Source organism: Haliotis rufescens, unplaced genomic scaffold (genome assembly GCF_023055435.1).
Source record: "Haliotis rufescens isolate VD_foot unplaced genomic scaffold, xgHalRufe1.0.p SCAF_45, whole genome shotgun sequence".
Lineage (NCBI taxonomy): Eukaryota > Metazoa > Mollusca > Gastropoda > Lepetellida > Haliotidae > Haliotis > Haliotis rufescens.
In genome coordinates, this window is record NW_025964168.1 from 1,030,723 (window position 1) to 1,048,980 (window position 18,258).

The window sequence follows — 18,258 nt, forward strand, 5'->3', positions numbered from 1 at the left end:
GTTTGTTCGTTTTTTAAAGCCATACTCAGAAATATTCCCGCTATATGAAGGCGGCCTATAAATAAAATAGTCTGGACCAGACAATCCAGTGATTATTATTGTTGTGAACAACGATCCACGCCAACAGGGTACGATGACATGCAATTAACCAATTTACAAAGTCTGACCATGCTGTCCATTTGAACGCCTGACCAGGACTTGTTAGTAGGAATCCTTACCCCAGAATCCCCACGAGGGAATCAGGTGTAACACTTCTTTTCAAGACCCGTGAAGGTCCGGGGTAGAATAGGTCTTCAGCAACCCATGCTTGCCGTAAAAGGTGACTATGCTTGTCATAAAAGGCGACTAATGGGATCGGGTGGTCAGGCTCGCTGACTCGGTTGATGCATGTCATCGATCCCAAATGCGTGGATTGATGCTCATGATATCAATCACTGGATTGTCTGGTCCAGACTCGATTATTTACAGACCGCCATCATATAGATGGAATATTGCTGAGTGCGGCGTTAAACAACAAACCAACTAACCAACCAACCAACCTCTTTTCAAAGCAACAGGAAGAACCAACTAGCTTCATGTTGAGCACCCATTAGGAATCAAACTCGTTGATGCGACGGGCTAACTCACCTAACACTACGCCATACAAACAACCAACATTTTAGATGATAATCCTTAAAGATATCTGCATTAATTTCGCTGGTCACTTACGTGGAGAAACGTTGACACCGAAGGGGCTTTTGGGGATCTGGTTGCCTGAGAAGAACACATTGATGGAATGGAGTCCGGAAACCATGGCGATGTACTCCACAAGGAAAACGCCCTGCTTGCCAGGAACAGCCTGGATGCTTGGTTTGACAGTGTCCTTGCGGCCATGAGGGTCAAGGATGACAACGTCAACCTTCCCATTGCCTGCACCTGCGGTGGAACGAGGGGGTTGGTTTGTTATTGGAGATTTCACTATTAGTAGGTTATTCAAAAGAAATGGTAGAATTAGTACATGATCAAATGCATGATGTTGATGCCATGTGTCAATGTGCTATGACCATTGCATCCAGTCAGGTCAACTCTAAAAACAAACACAATTATATCTTTGATGAATGTTTACATATGAAATATGGTATTAAAGCCTTCATTAAAGGAGTTGATATCAAAAACCTTAAGGTCAGATTGGAGGAGATGAACGCTAAATAGAAGAGGAGAATTTTCCAATTGCGCTTCCAAAATCAAGGTGCAGCTGATCAGTGCGTTGACCAGTACTTGCTGTCTTAACATATTTACACTGATGATGTAACTGTTAACCTTAGCACATGGCGAAGTGGCTGATAGAGGAAAAACACACTTACCTTGGGTGTAGACTTCAAAGAAAGTCTTCTTGCTACAGATGACGCCACTCTTCTCCAGACCTGGTCCCTTGGCCGTCACCTTAGTGGGGTCACCGGCCTGGCCCTCCACGTTGACAGTGTATGGGCTCTTGGGGATCTCCTTCGTGTTGAACTTTACAATAACCTGTGCAGATAGGTCAGAGGTGAGGTGAGGGGAGGTGAAATTGGGTTTAACGTCGCGTCCAAGATTATTGCACTTATATAGCGACGTGCATGCACGTGTATGTGTGTGTGTGGCTGCTTGTACTAGTCCGGACTGATGCCGATTTATAGTGCTAGCTCACTGAGATACCATGCCGCAGTTTAACATGAATACCCCACTCAGACACAGTATACTGACTCCGAGCCGACCAGTCCTTGTTTTAGCCCCTTAATGCCGAGCGCCAGACAGGGTAACAACAAGTACAATCTTTTAACGTCTTTTTGTATGACGTGGCCTGGGATTGAACCCTGGACCTTCCGCTCTCCGGGCGGACGCTCTACCACAAGACCACGGAGGCGGTCAGATAGGTCAGAGAGTGAGTGAGGGAGTTACGTATCTCAGTCAACAATATCTCTACATTCTGGAAAATGTACCCAACCTGCACCATCACAAATCCTGGGACTTGTAGTCAGTCATTCATCATACAGAATTACAGGGGGATATGGTCAGATATCCTAAGTGAGTGAGTGAGTATGGTTTTACGCCGCTTTTAGCAATATGTCAGCAATATCATAGCGGGGGACACCAGAAATGGGCTTTACATATTGTACCCATGTGTGGAATCGAACCTGGGTCTTCGGTGTGATGAGTTAATGCTTTAACCACTAAACTACCCGACCGCGCCAAGTTATTCTGAATGACCTCAGGGGAATAATGTCAGTTATCCTGTAAGACAACGGGTGTATATGGTCAGTTCTCCTTTATGAACCCAGTGGAATATTGTCAGTTATTCTGTATCACCCCAGATGTATATGGTCAGTTATCCTGTATGACCCTGGGTGTATATGGTCAATTATCCTGTATGACCCTGGGTGTATATGGTCAATTATCCTGTATGACCCTGGGTGTATATGGTCAGTATCCTGTATGACCCAAGATGTATATGGTCATTTATCCTGTATGACCCTGGGGAATATGGTCAATTATCCTGTAAGACCCTGGGTGTAAATGGTCAGTTATCCTGTATGAGCCTTAGTGTATATGGTCAGCTATCCTGTGTGACCCCACATACTGACCCTGTACTGTCCCTCCATGGTGGGTGTGTAGCAGCAGGAGTATGTCAGGTTCTTGTCGTTGTTGAACACCACCTCACACTGAAACACAACACCCATCATCCTGTCACTATATGCACTTGTTACAGGCTACAAAAAGTCAAAGTTTATTTTAATTTTAATTGGAAATAGAAAATCAACAAATAAATATACCATTGAAAGGCCATAAATTGGTCATAGTTCTCATGGAAATTGCCCCCAAATTTAGGCAAAAAGCATTGCAATTATTAACATTATTAACCAAGGATTCTATACTTACTGTCTCCTGTTTGCCCTTGGGGTTGAGGACAATGACGACCACGTCACCCTTGCCAGCGCTGTAGGTGTCAATGGTGAAGCGGGCTGGGGCACCGACCTGGTTACCCTTAGGCTCCACACCGGGGCCGAAAGCCCGCACGCGGTTGGGGTTGACACGGGGGCGGGTGGGAGCTCCGGGCTTAAGCTTGGACTTGGGGAACTGAGACAAGTATGTCATCATACTCATCTCGTCCACCTTGGGGTTGGTCAGCTCCTTGGGCTTGATGAGCTGCAAGGAGATGGGCGAGTGAGTGAGTGAGTGGGTGGGCTTGTAAGTCGGCAATAGCAAAGATGAACAGAGAGTGAGTGCATGTTGCTTTTAGAACATATTCGGCAATATTCCTGGTTTATCATTGCAGCTTGTATAGGTGGGTCAGTTAACCAGTGATATACTGCATGTCAGAATACTATCAGTCAATGCCTCACAGCCAGCTTGGGTTGTATACTCCCCAGGGAGCTGAGAACAAAAATGGAGTGCACAATGATCCATTGGCCTGGGTAATAATAATGTGTAAAGGGCCTGCGTGCAACCTTTCCGGAACTTTGCACTATATAAATTATTATAAATGCTACACCAAGTCAGCCAGTGAACAGCTGAGAGTTTATCCTATCCGATGGCTGCGACTCTTGGAATCATAAACACTTGTGTACCCATTGTGTCCAACGAATCACCATCATTGTCACACTTCATCATAAGGATATCTATGTATTCATACGCACCGTTTTTGTGAAAAGGCTTTAAATATTAGAAAGGGCTTTCCGTAGCAAAAAGGAAAACTCTTTTTAACCAATCAGAATCAAACATTCATCAATGTCAGGGTAGAATTGTAATTAAAACAAGAATCCAGACTTTGTTGTAACAAAATATGACATATTTCATATAATCCATATTACTGATAATTATCAGACTTCGATGTTCAATTTTTTGTTAAAACAAAAACAATTTCTAATTTTAAATTTTAAATTTAAATTGAATTGCAGTCAAAACAAACATGGCTCTGTGTACATGCGACATGTTCACACTTGAAGTCATGGCTAAAGTTTAACGAAGGCTACTGATCCCTGTGTCGCAGTGGGATATGGGCGGGGAGCTTTCTGAATGTCAGCTAGCACTACTGCAAGCGATGATAGGAAACGTGAGATTTGATCAGGGTGTGAACTCTTAATATTCATTACACATTGTAACATACTACAGCCATTTACATTTCCCAAGTCTAAGTCGTCAAGTGGACTTCAGGCCAGCTTCTAACAGATGCTGCATGCCGAGAATTGTCACGTACATACATCAGTTAGCTCGATACACTGGCTTTATAACATGATACAAATTCTTGATATGAAACATTAACTGACTCCCCACATGTATGCTCTTGAAAACAGTTTAGAATAGTTTGTGATTGATGAGAAGGGATTTTGGCAGACTTTTCACTTAATAAAATATTTCATACATGTTTTTATAAAAAATCTGAAAACCTAGACATAACAAAACACCCCATATGCACCATGATTTCATGGTAAATGTGGCACGTCAGGTTACCGCCTAAACCATGTCATCTCTACCCTAACATCTGCAAGCAGTAATTATCTCCCTTCATCCTTGCCTAACTCCGAATTCCTGTATGTTTGTGGACAATTAGTCTGTGGAACAACATATTATCTTACAATCCTATCCATGTGGTTTGAATCAGAGAAACATTGTAGCATTCCTGCCAGTACAAATAAAGCAATACTGTTTGTTATTACCTAGCAATTCTACAGAAAAGGCAAAATTGTACTTTCAGCTTTATAGTAACCATGGTAACAAGGTAGAAATTAATGACTGTTGATGTACAAAAACAGTGTTTTTTGCACCCACTCATATTATCATCATCTCATAAATGCTCTAAAGGAAACATAAATACAGCTGGCTACAACATCTGAAAATGATTTTAAGTTAGATACTGGTTTAATGATAAAAAATTTACATTGACCTTGAATCTGAAAGTCAGCAGAAATGGATGACCTTGGCAAGAAGTTAGGAACCAAGATGGGCACTATGCCAAGCTTGATGGTGGTGGCTGATGCCGTTATGGGAGCTGCATGGCAGTGTCAAAACACACTGGCTCCTGTCTTGTATGGTCTCCGGCGCCACCTGCAGTATCGGGTAACACTGGCAGCGCCTACACCTCCATACCAAACTCACAAGTCTCAAGGAAACACAGAGGTAACCATCAATGGTTGATGAACCTTTTGGAATAGTTATTATGAGCATAGTTATATAACTTAACATAATTATACATCCAGGGAATACGATTTTATTTTTCATCCTGATTAAATGTATTTTTCTTACTACAATTTTGTCCTGATAAAACTTTCTTTACATTATATTTTATTTATTACCTACAATTTTGTCAAAATATTTTTATGATAAATCATTTTTGCTTATGTTATATTTTCTTACATTTTTGTCAGAATGTATTTGTGTCAAAATATTTTGTTTGTTTTAGATTCCTTAATTCAAGCTAACCAAAAGTATTGATAACATAACATTTTTATTTAGTGTAATGCTTCACTTGATACCCAAATATTTTTCTTTCAAAAGCTAAATCCTAATAATGACACGTATCATCTACATTTTCACTCTGCAAATTGTTAACAAGAATGTGCTCCCTGCCAATGGGTGTGTCTTATCAGAAAGTGCTCTATACCCTCAGGCCATTCTGCCCTGGGTGGGACTCAGTCCATATCAATACCAATCCATCATCATGACTGAAATGATATTCAAAATATTATACGCTGACATGAACTGCAGAGCACATCGCTAAACCAATATGTCTGCACAGCCTCCTAACCTCACTTCCTGACCTCACATTCACAAACCCATTAATGTATTTTACTGATTTGCTCAGGCCTAGATGTGAAAACAGATTGCGTGTTAAAACGATTGAGTGTTAAGATGACCCCATAAAAATATTGCACAATTGCAGCATGATCTGATGCATGTTGAGTCATTAATTTCAAATTACCTTTCTGAACTACGGAACATGATCAAATGTGTGTGATCAAGTGCAGTTTGGGGAACGGTGGGGCGGAGATGAGATTACGATAGTGATGTTAGCCTCATATAGACTTGATACAGAAAACACTGCTACACTATGGCTCTGCACTGTATGGAAGTCTAATCAAAATAGTAAACTAAGATATTATCTGATAATTGTCTGCATAAATGATCTTCTTAAAACATGCAACAATATGCAGACATCTGTGAAATACTGACCTTGCTAAATAAGTAGTCATGTGACTATTGTATATATATTCTACATGTTGTATGTGGTTTTATTCCCCATGTTGTATCTGCCTACCTGTGGTACATCTAGCCACTGCTCAGCTGCATCCATGGCCTCCTTGGCATTATCCTTGGCCTTCTTGGGATCCCAGGTGTCCCAGTCAGGGCACAATCCTGTACAAAGAAATCATACTGTACTATATGCCTGCCATCAGTCACCAAACTAACAAATATAAAAATAGCATCATTTGCCTAACTGTAGCACATCTTGACACATATATTATATGCAAAATATTCTATACCTTGTTAAAAATGTCTGCCAAGTTATCTTTTTATAACATGTCAACTTATTTTCTGAGGCTGTATTATAATTTAACAAACCACAGACCAAACACAATAAGAATTAGTGTATACAACAAAATTGAAAGAAAAAATATTACAGTGATACCTTAATACACCTGTTACTTCTTTCCCTTAATTAATAGCAAATATTTTATGATGTTGTCAATATCTCCCGGAATCAGCCATTTTGATGATTTTGCTTGTGATACCAAACACTCTGAATGAACAATATCTCCAGTGACATACCTGGGCCGCAGGCATCAACCAAAGCTCCAATTGCTTTGCCGTCGTTCCAGTCGGTGGTGAAGTTCTTGATGGGCAGGTCGGGCACCTTGCTCTGGACCCAGTTGAGGAGCCTCTGTTTGGGTGTGGGTCCCCCCTCGGAGGGTGTGGGTTCCTCTCCCTCCCACATGGGCATGGAGATGGAGTAGTGGAGGATGAGCGTCCATATCAGACCCAGGATCAGCTTCAGCTTCTTGTCCACAATGTCAGAGCTGTCTGTAACACAAGGAGAGAAGGGTCAGTCAGGTTGCAGAGATGATCGGACAGTGTTCTGCTGGACATGCATGTCATGACTTAGCTCTGTCTTACAAATAGTTAGGCTTCCTTTCATAACAAGGATGTATAATCTCTTTATAGCTCCATGTCAGCAGAACACGCTCAAGGACAACCAATTTGTCGCATCAAGCAAACACAGGCCCATGTTGTTGATGATTGACAATGAGTCAACTTTCCATCTTTAACAACAGTGCCGATTGAGACTAGATGGACCTAATGGTGTGGATAATTCCTCATTAAACAATAGTTTGCATGACCCAGAGGCAATTATTTACAAGCTGCTGTGGAATAGCTGGGAAGTTCAACATGTCAAATCACTCGCTTAATTGTTTCTGTAGTGTGAATGAACATTTGATGATATAATGTTCAGAGTGATCGGGTCAGTCTTTATTTCATCTTGACCACACATCTGATATAGAATCACTGGACAACAACCAGTCAGGGAGCTGGGAAATAACATCTATCTTCCACACATTAAAGTCATACAGGACCCAGTAAATCAGGGCTTATCATGAGCCAACTCCTCCACACACTTGATGAGCAGAGTGTTGCTGATGTAGGGGTGCTGATGTAGGGGTGCTATCCTCCAGGTCCACCCAGCATGCAGTATCTACCACCACCCTCAGATAAGGCACCACATTAACAGTTCAGAGCACCACAACCAACAAATTTGACCCCCGTTGATATGTAAATATACATATAACCCGGAGCAAGGGCAGGTAGACACAGCATGTTCAAAATGTCAACTTGACACCTCAGGTGCATTTTCCATAATATGTTTAATAAATATCAGAAGTGGTCATCAGCATACTATTCTGCATGTTGAGCTGTAATCTTTATACAGAGACAGAATATTGCCAAAGTCAAAACCCAGAATCTAGCCTTGCTCAAATGCTGCAGTGTATAAATCCATGGATGTGAAGTAATTTTATCCTTATATCAGGCAAGTTCACATAAGGCTTCCAGTCGTATAGGGGCAACTTGTTCTTATTATTTATTTGATCCAGGAATTATAATTTCAATCAATAATCATTTGCTAAGAGACTTGTGTAAGTCTACCCCGAATCCTAGTTTTGCAGTTGAACATGCATATAGGGTAATAACAAAACCAGACACATCATTAACAGGAATGTTTGTTTAGTCACATCTACAAGCTGTGAATAAACAAGCATTTTTATATTACACTTCAAATATGAACACATGGCACTACATGAAGTCTCCCTACAAATCCTGTATCTATGATCAGTTGTGCAGAATATAGTGCACTGTCGCATGTACATTCCGAGCCAATATTTGCTGAGCTGTGCAGCATTCATCATACACAGTGGGTAGCTGGTATCAATATCAGAGAGGTGGAAATAGAAGCGGGTTGTATATTTATGCAACCAGTAAATAGTCCTTGTAAATATGGTGCTAAGCCAGGAAACTCCAACATACTGATTAAGTGTTACCTGCATCGCAGATGAGATAGGTGAGAACTGTACACCTGAGTATCGAGTGAATCCGTCATGGCTAAGCAGTGGAACAGATGGCCAAAGTAACTGGTTAATTAATCAACTGATGAATGATTAATGAATATAGTCCAAGAAACAGGAATCGGTGTTTATGCCCGTGCTATGAAACAACAATAAAGCCCCATCCCATGGCTGACTGACCGAGTATGGTTTTACGTCGCTTTTAGCAATATTCCAGCAATATCACGGCGGGGGACACCAGAAATGGGCTTCGCACATTGTACCCATGTCGGGGATCGAACCCGGGTCTTCAGCGTGACGAGTGAACGCTTTAACCACTAGGCTACCCGATCCCCCCCCCCCCCCCAATCCCATGGACTGGACTGTGTTGTATTATCGCCTTCTTCCTTCACACATTGCAATAACAAACACAACATGTTACCTGAAGCCTTATTTTAGATTTTTATGTGACATTGCCTTGACTTGCTGTCAAGTTTCCTACACCCAGACATGTTTCTAGGAACTGAATAGGCTTATCATCGCTCGTTACTTTTACCTCATTGTTACAAGGTCAAGGTCACCTAGTAAGAGTCTAGAAGAAGTGCAACACCTACTGCCTGACAAGGAGCTACTTGAAGTCTAGATTAGTGATGTCTGACAAGGAGCTTCTGGGAGTCTAGATTAGTGATGTTGTGTTGGTCTTAACTCATTTGAGGAGAGACCACCCTCTGAGAATGTAATGCATTTGTATTGACTTAAAGCCACACAAGACAACATGGGAAGATTTTCAAAACACTCCTTAACATAACCTTCTCTCTTTTCGGTTTATCTTTGTGGAGTTGTTTTTATTACAGACATCGGCCGTAGATACTAGTGTGTGTGTGTGTGTGTGTGTGTGTGTGTGTGTGTGTGTGTGTGTGTGTGTGTGTGTGTGTGTGTGTGTGTGTGTGTGTGTGTGTGTGTGTGTGTGAGCAACTCACCCACACACACTCACTCACTCACTCACACTCACCCTCACACAAACTGCAAAAATAGAAACATATTCATGGATTATCCCCAAAAAAATATTGAGATGATCTGTTTGTTGTTGCACCAGAGATATAGCATGTAGGAGTAATCCAGGTGTGGCTAGGTAAGTCGTGTGCCAATACTGAAGGCTGTGGACATGGGTTAATCCACTGGGATCCCTGCATTCTGTAACAGTCCAGTCATGCCTGATTCATCACCTTCCATACACTCTACAGTTATGCATCTATCAATGCCAAATAGCTGTGGGTGTTGAGGTATTACTCAACCTGGAATCCGATGATGTGATCCACACGCTGCCCCAGGCTTATAGGTAAAGGATATCAATACACACACAGGTGTGGGGGAGGAGGAAGGAAGAGCTGAGACAACTCACAATGGCCCTGTTTGTTTACAGGGTATTGTTAGATGTGAAACCTGATTCACTCAGTACATGGGTGATAGACTCTTGGCATACTACATATCATGATTATGTAACATACATCTTTTCAGTGCTGAAGTAACTGCCTGTCTGTGTCTAGAAACCTTTCTATCTGGCTGCACGAAATTTTGCCACCTGCCCAACGATCTGGCACATAATTTTAAGACTACTTATATATTCAGTTTTATTATAACTCCTTATTGATTCTCAAGCAATTGTTTGCATTATTTCAACTGAATCAAGACATAATTTGTCTCTTAGTTTTTGCGATTTTTCAAAAAAATTAAATGCCAGGCAGGTAACTTTGAAGATGGGCAGGCAAAACTTATGAATCGCCTGCCCGATTGTCTTGTTGGGTTTTAACACTGCATCTTTTTACAAGTTTACTCATATATATATATATATATTAATATAGATCAGGTTTGAAGTCAGCAGAAAGTATTTTTGTACAATAATAGTATTGTGAACTTAGAAAAATGGACTTTTTTTATATGAACAAATTATGACGATTGACCTGGCTCTGTTAGAATATAAGAGATACCGGGTACCTAGTGGAAAGGGCTTAAAGGGTTAGGGTTAGGTCAAGAAGTTGTCGGCCACAGGTCCTGAGTTTGATTGCCCAATAAATGTTACAATTCTATTTCTCTTATATGGGACTTGTCGCTATAAGGCTGAAATAATGCCAATGCTATGTAAATTTTAACTCACTCACTCTCTTATGTGGCTTTTTGTTCGAATGGATGCAAGATTTCTTCAACAACAATATCGTCCAGTCCCTTTTATTGTCTCTTCATTACGCCATGGGATGAGAATATGAAACCACACATCACCATGCAGTGATAATGTGCTTGACTGATATTTTTTAACTGAACTCAAATAATTTGTATTCAACCATTGATGTTTGACTTTTATATGTTTTTCATTGACTCCCACTCTTGGTCAGGCAGTTCATTAACACTTCATAAAAATAGCTGTTCTGTGCACTTGACTCACTTAGAGGTTTCAGATTCAAACATGTACTCTGGGCAATTCATTCAGACATTTTAACTTGATATCCCTGAAACCTAACGCCTTGTAAGCTGTTAATGAGCACAGAAACATTATTTCCCTGGCATGTCTTGCACTGAAAGGGGAAGCGAGAGTCTCGGCATGTACATATCTGTATAACCACCACCAGGCTTAAATACAGAATCCCCTCTCAACATAGAGCCTGATCAATCAATACCCACTTGATTCTCCTTACAAGACTCTTTCAACAAGCACAGGTTACCAGGGCACAGTTCTACCTGTGTGCCTGCCTATTGACTACTGAGTGCTCAAAGACTGGTGTGTTTAAATGGTGTAATGAGAAGTCTTTAAAATGAAATGGTGTGCCTCCCCAACTCTCATGATCAGATAAAGGTAGCTAAACATTAGCAGCAACAGAAGCTTAGACATAACATGAGCATATTTGAGTGAGTGAGTGAGTGGGTGAGTGAGTGAGTTTGTACGCCAATTTTATCAATATTCCAGCAATATCACGGCAGGGGACACCAGAAATGGGATTCACACATTGTACCCATGGGGAAATCAAACCCGGATCTTCATCGTGACGAGCAAACACTTTAACCACAAGAGTACCCCACCGCCCTGAATGAATGAATATTATCTAACTCTTCAATGCATGCTACAATGCACCCAAAATTCCTCTACGTAAACAGGTGGTATTGACAATCTGTTGTCCAATAACTTCCACTAAAGTACATTCAATACATACATTCAATACATACAATCAGCACAGAAACCAAAAAACAACAAATGTCTGAATTAACCCCTCTGGGCCCACAATCCAATCGAACACCCGTGTGCGACATTCTTCCTTACTCCAGTTTCCTTATAAGGAATTGTTCTACCCACGCTACTCCCTCCAGGCCGACAGTCTCGTGTATGTAAAAGGTGACGTCCCTGATGTGTATGGGATCACAGTGTGCAAACACCACCCCATCACCTGCTGACGCCAACTCCACGAACAAGCAGTTTGTCTTTCACTAGTTGTGGGTCAAGTAGCATGTATCATGCACCCAAATGGCTGGTAAAGGGAGATGTTCTTTGCTATTCATTCAAGAACGAAAATATGCCATTGTAAAATGTGCAACATGGAGACGTTACGCTTAACATGCATTCCTAATTCATACAGTCATACAGGTGTGCCTAAGAGGCCAGGTGAAGGTGAACCGTGTCCTGGACCCATTAAACACTCATGTAACATTCATTCCAGCTTGTATACATTCTTGTCCTGGTAGTGTTCAACTCCACAATACAGTCAGGCTTAATTTAATGTGTCAATCTTATCATTGACAATCATTGAAATATCTGAATGGAAAGCGAACTATGTATACTATATACCCACAGTCGTTCTATTAAAATAGACATGGTCCTGTTCGACAAAGCAATGTTAGCACTGTTCCTGCCGTAAGCCTAAGTATGGGGTAACAATCATCTTAGTGCTAAGATCTTTTTGTGAACATGGCCTGTGGTCCTTAAGAGCCAAAGGTAATCCTACAAGGTGTTAACAAGGTATATGCACAATAGCAAGAACAATTGACTACATCAAGCAAGCAACTAAATTGATAAGGCCCAATTGTACTTATGTAGTGTGGGTTGGTACTACTTCCCTCACTACACATTCCAAGGGGTCGGCTGACTGAGGAGAATTATGATCCGATGATAAGGTGACAAGCTACATAGCCAGGTCCACAAAGACTATAATCCTGGTGATATGGCCGTAATAAAGCCACGCCGAGGACCTGAAACCAGTGTGGTTATTATTACAAGCACGTCGGGTAGGAGCCTGTGTACTCAAGTCGCTAAACGAGTTTGTCCTCTCCATTCACACCTGACACAGGTGAGAAACAACATCAAAGTATGTCATCCTTAGACATCAAGGAAAGAAGGACATACAAGGAATGCTTCCCTTATACCACCTTATTTACAAAGTGGTAATGTAAAATGGTGTTAGCAATTTTGTAAAGACTAATTTAAAACATTTTAATAGGTTCAAATTAATATATCCTTTGGTTGTCAAAGAATGTTCAAAGAAAATTTTTAAAAATCAGTAATTCTCATGGAAATATCAATATTACCAACAATCTTCCAGAGTCAGTAAGTTTTAATGTGGGTTAGACTCTCCACAGTTAGTGGAGCAGTCTGTCAATAATCCCACTCAAGCCATTCTATATTGAAAACAAGGTCACAAATGATTGATTGGTTGTCAATAATCACTGCGACAGGTAGGCGTGGTGGGGTAGCCAACTGGTTCTAGATCTGGCTCTACTACCCAAATTGAATTGCTGGTGTCCCCTGCAATGAAATTGCTTGAATATTGCTAACTGTTTACTGATAAAGCAGTTACTTGTCAAATACACAAGGTCAAGACCTCAAATAAATATCAGCAGTTCTTTTACTGCCTTATGAAGTAAGGCTCAACCTCATGCATGAGCCTTCCATTTCAGCTCTGAATGATGCAGATATACTGCATAATAGCAAGAAACTCTTTACATTTGCGGTTTATTACTTTCTATTGACCATCATAAACTAACCACATATAAGGTGCTTATGAAATATGGGTTGTGTTTTCAAGGGTGTGGAAAACAAATTCCGACTTGCCCCACTCATTGTGTGAGAATGGTGAATAAGCAAAGAAATCATCTTCAGTTGCCTGTGGACATCTATAAGGTGCTTATGAAATATGGATGTGGGTAAGTGTGGAGCTGACATTTAGCAGGACTGGCTTGTGAAGCACCTGGCCATGCATGTCCTGTGGACTGTAGGTTGACATTCCCTGAACAGCCTTAATCTGCGAGATAAAGACTCTGTGCTGTATATCTCCAGCACAAGTCCAGGATCTCATGTCTACTCTCTCCACTACCACAGAACCCTACTCTCTACCACAGAAGTCTCTAACAACAAGAATTGCCCAAGTCAACTGTGTGACCTTCCTCCAAACTTGCTGACACAGCATAAAGCTGTATCAGTCACAGAAGAACATAGAAAGACATGGTCAGCTGACCAGACTGATGAGACAAACTTATGGTTGGGTGCACATCCAAGTCTGTATCTACTGGCCCTAGCCTCTAGCCTCAGGCAACACTGCGCCCAGAGGGTGGTACACAACTCAAGCACCAGATCAATCCACAAACTATCTACTTCTTTACCAGGCATTCAACCTTGAGCAGCAACTGGCACCATGGCAGCGATCCTGCTGGTTCAGGACAGGTTTAATGCAGTGACCTCCAGATTGATGTCAGCACTGGACAAAGTGACCCATTGCCTAACATTAGGGCCAGGTACCAGAGTCATATGGCCTGGGAACCCACAATAGGGTGTCTTTTCCCAATGATGCAGCCCCTGACAATGTGAAACACTGTTCAGTGATGCTATACATTCAGAGTCAGGTGTCCTGGGGTTAAGTGTTGGCTCACTTTACAGAACATGGTTTGATTCCTTTGATCGTTTAAATCTGTAAAGCATTAAATTATTGTTAGTTTGGAAGATGCATGGTGTAAAAATGTGCTCTCCTTCAGGACCATACATTGAGGACCTGTACAGTGCTAAATGCTGGATTGATTTGTGTAAGGAGTAAGTACGGTGTTATGAGCTTCTGGAATGTTGATGACTAGTTGGTTAGTCCTGCTGTCTTCAAGAGTCTCTGGTTTCATTGACTTGCTGGAATGACGTTTGTTTTGGGGTCTACCTTTTTGTACCTACAACCTGAATCCAGCTGCCATAAACAGTGTCGGAATGTCTCTAGGAAGAGATTCCTTCCAGCTGATGAGTTCCTCCGTGGTCAACACTCGAAGCCATCCCAGTATGTGTGAGTGAGTGAGTGAGTGAGGTGGTTTAACAACCCTTTGAACAGTATTAAGGCTACATTCAGTATCAGATTAATGTGGGAAGAAAGCGCATCCTGATGCAGGTGTTTGACAATTTGGTGTAACTGACAGTGAGGGAGTTGGGTTTGAACAACTATATTTCAATTCAGTTATATCATAGTGTCTCAGCTAAATGAGGGATGAAAGCTGAAAGTGATACAGGTCTTTCACATTTGCCTCTTTGGGGAAACTGACAAACATGGGCATGGTGCTGACAAACCAAGGGTCATAACCGGGGCAAATCAGGGATTTGAACCACTGACCAGCATTTTCCTGGCATGGCTAAGGGAGGCAACTCTGAGTGTCACACGTGCCCTGTATATGAGCATGTGAGACAGCTGTGTGGAGTCTCCCTGGCCAGGAACAATGGAGTGTTTATCTGTAGAGCCTGCTGTAGATGGTTGTAATCAGCCAGACAGCAGCCACAGCTCAGCAGGCTCTTACCCTGATATGCCTGAATAGCACAATCCAGCTCCTTACCACAATAAACTATACAGCCAGTGAGCACCCCTGTCTGACAGGAATATTATCATTTTGATTTGTCACTGAATATCAAGGATTAGGGTCAAAGTTATCATATCAAGTAGTCCGCAAGCCTTAAGTCATCTGCCATTCATAAAGTTGGGAAAGACCCTTAAAAGTGGCATTAAATCATCCTGAATGAGTGAGCTTGGTTTAAACAGTATTTCTGTTACATCACAGAATGTCAGCAGAGGAAATCCTGAAGTGATGTAGGTCTTAGACACTTAACACTTTGGTGAAACCCACAATCATGGGTATGGTACTGACATACCAAAAACATGATCAGGATTTTCATTTTTATAGAGGTCTCGGTGGCTGAGTGGGTTAGATCGCTGACTGTGTGTGCTGACGATTAGGTGCCTCTCTCTGGCAGGATGGGTTTGAATCCCGGATGGGACTAAACCCAAAAAAGTACTTGAATCTGCACTTTAGGAAGGAAGTGTTATCTCAAATATAACATTAGTTATGATCAGGGCATTTTTGGGATGCAAACCCATGATCAGAGGATTCTGGCATGCCCAAGGGAAGCAACTCTGCAGAGTTAATTGCGGAACCCAACACGACCCGACCTTCGATGCTCCTTATATAGATACAGTGCACATGATGCAGATATAAGCAATGCAGACATCCTGGTACGCAAGATACAACTATCAGTGCAATCTAGGACAGATATAAGATAATATCATAGTATTAATTACAATGTACATACAAATGTGACTCCTTTGTATCACAAGCAAACACAAGTCACAGCTACAAATGGCAGATAATGTGTACTCCTTGATGTGTAAGCCACACTAAGCCCCTCCATCTTGGACTGTCTCCCGACAAGATAAATCAAGGCAGCATCTACTTGGGGCATCTACGTGGGGTATCTCAGACATGTGAGAAAGAAGCAGCCTCTGTGTAGTCACTTCAGTGAAACATGGTCAGCCACATCACAGACTAAACAAGCAATCATTGTCAACACACACGGGGATAAACTTACCCTCTCCCAGTTCAAAACGCCCTAAACGTCCAACCCTTATAATTCCCACTTACAGCTGGACCAGGTTTGTTTTCATGGGTGTGGTCACACCTAGATCCATGCCGACTGTCGATGGGGGGGGGTAAGATTCCAGGACAATATGTCAGACCCCAGTCAGGAAATCAGCTATCTTCTTTAATTGTGATTATGACCAAAAATCGTCTAAATATGAATGCGCATGTTCTCTGTCATAATGAGTTAAGATAAGTCTTCTACTTTCCGTAATGATATTTTAACAAGCTTAATCCATTACATCCAATTATTTGCCACTAAAATAAGAAACAATGTGTACAACAACATGTACTTGAGTGCGTGAGTGAGTGAGAATGGTTTTACACCACTTTATGCAATATTCCAGCTATATCACGGCTGAGGACATCAGAAATGGGCTTCACACATTGTACCCATGTTGGGAATCAAACCCAGGTCTTCGGTGTGACGACCGAACGCTTTAACCTGAACAAAGAGCTGAACAAAATATGACTGATGCTGAAAATCTTTTCAGGCTACTGACTGCTCAACGGAGTATATCTACACATATTATACTACTCAAAAGAAGTTAAAGAACACCTGACTCTTTCATATTTTCATATGAAAGTATCAGGTGTTCTTTATCTTCTTTTGAGTAGTATATATTAAATGAAACATTGAACCCTAAAAATTAATTTGACAAATGCACTTGCATGCTTTATCTACTACACAAGCTACGTTTAAATGTAGGAAGTATATTTTAAAATGTACAAGTTTTCCTATAGTCCTGAGATAGGCAATGAACCTGTTTAGGAGTGTCAAGCTGGCTCTAATCTGTTGAATACACACTCTACTTCATATATGTATGATACGGTGGTTTAAAGGAGGCAACGTTCACAGGACCATGGTGGCCACACGCTTAATGTATTTTCCTGTATATCATACGTAACAATTATTCGCACATAAATATATCCGATTCCAAATACCTTGAATGCCTTTCATAACATGTGTAGCTGATAACATTCCAGAGTGGTAATAAATCGCAACCATAGTCACCAGACTGATGCCAACAGGTAGCTAGGGGTGACTGAGGGAGGGGGCCTTATCTGTCTGGTGTCAGCAGTGGCAGAGAAGGGGTCTGGATAAGGCGGGTCGAGGGTGGGGGACGAGATGGGGTGAGCTGAGTGAAAAGGAAGGCTGCGGGGATGAGGACAGACGAACATCTAGTCTCAGAAACTCTCAGAGACCTCAGAGACTCTCTTCATTTCCTGATACTGCAGTAATCTAGACTTGCTAAACATTATAGACTTGCATGGGCTGTATTGGATATATTTGTATCAGGGTCTGTATGACAGCCTAGGATGAGGAAAGCTGGGCCATATGGATTCATACTTGAAGTTGAAGAAAGTGCTTTTAGCAGGGCAACATGTTGTGAGATTAGATAGCTACAACAATTCTAAAAGAATCCAAGACTTAGAGCTGTTGAATTTACGTTAGTAGGGATTCAGCTACAAGTGCACACAGTCAGAACCATGAAAGACGATGTGAAGTGAAGTTCAGGGCACAGTGTTCCAACGACGACATAGACATACATCACACAAACCCACACCACCCCTGACCTTTGTACGGCAATCTTACATCTCAAGAAACAAACTCGCCCTAACTACAAAGGCCACCTGCGTCCTCCAATATTGGCCCAGCATACAACTGTACACTTCATGTCTAATTGCTTGACTAGAGGTGCGTACAACCTCAGCCAAAGCCAGTGTCAACAGACGGCCTGATTATCTCCCTTATCTACATCTCGTGGAGGTGTTAGTTCAGGATGGATCTTGT

At 41.6% G+C, this 18,258-nt stretch overlaps 1 protein-coding gene across 7 annotated transcripts in view; it reads right to left on the reverse strand.

Annotated features, from left to right (window-relative positions):
* The window catches only part of LOC124145933 (filamin-A-like), a 104,860-nt gene that overhangs the window by 59,439 nt on the left and 27,163 nt on the right, over window positions 1–18,258 (reverse strand). For all 7 annotated transcript variants that reach the window (XM_048383173.1, XM_048383177.1, XM_048383175.1 and 4 more), the window contains exons 3-8: window positions 6,784–7,035; window positions 6,272–6,369; window positions 2,896–3,162; window positions 2,601–2,678; window positions 1,344–1,506; window positions 709–915 (exon numbers count right to left, since the gene is read on the reverse strand). In XM_048383173.1, coding sequence (XP_048239130.1) covers window positions 709–915; window positions 1,344–1,506; window positions 2,601–2,678; window positions 2,896–3,162; window positions 6,272–6,369; window positions 6,784–7,035 — 1,065 coding nt within the window. The remainder of the gene's footprint in view (window positions 1–708; window positions 916–1,343; window positions 1,507–2,600; window positions 2,679–2,895; window positions 3,163–6,271; window positions 6,370–6,783; window positions 7,036–18,258) is intronic.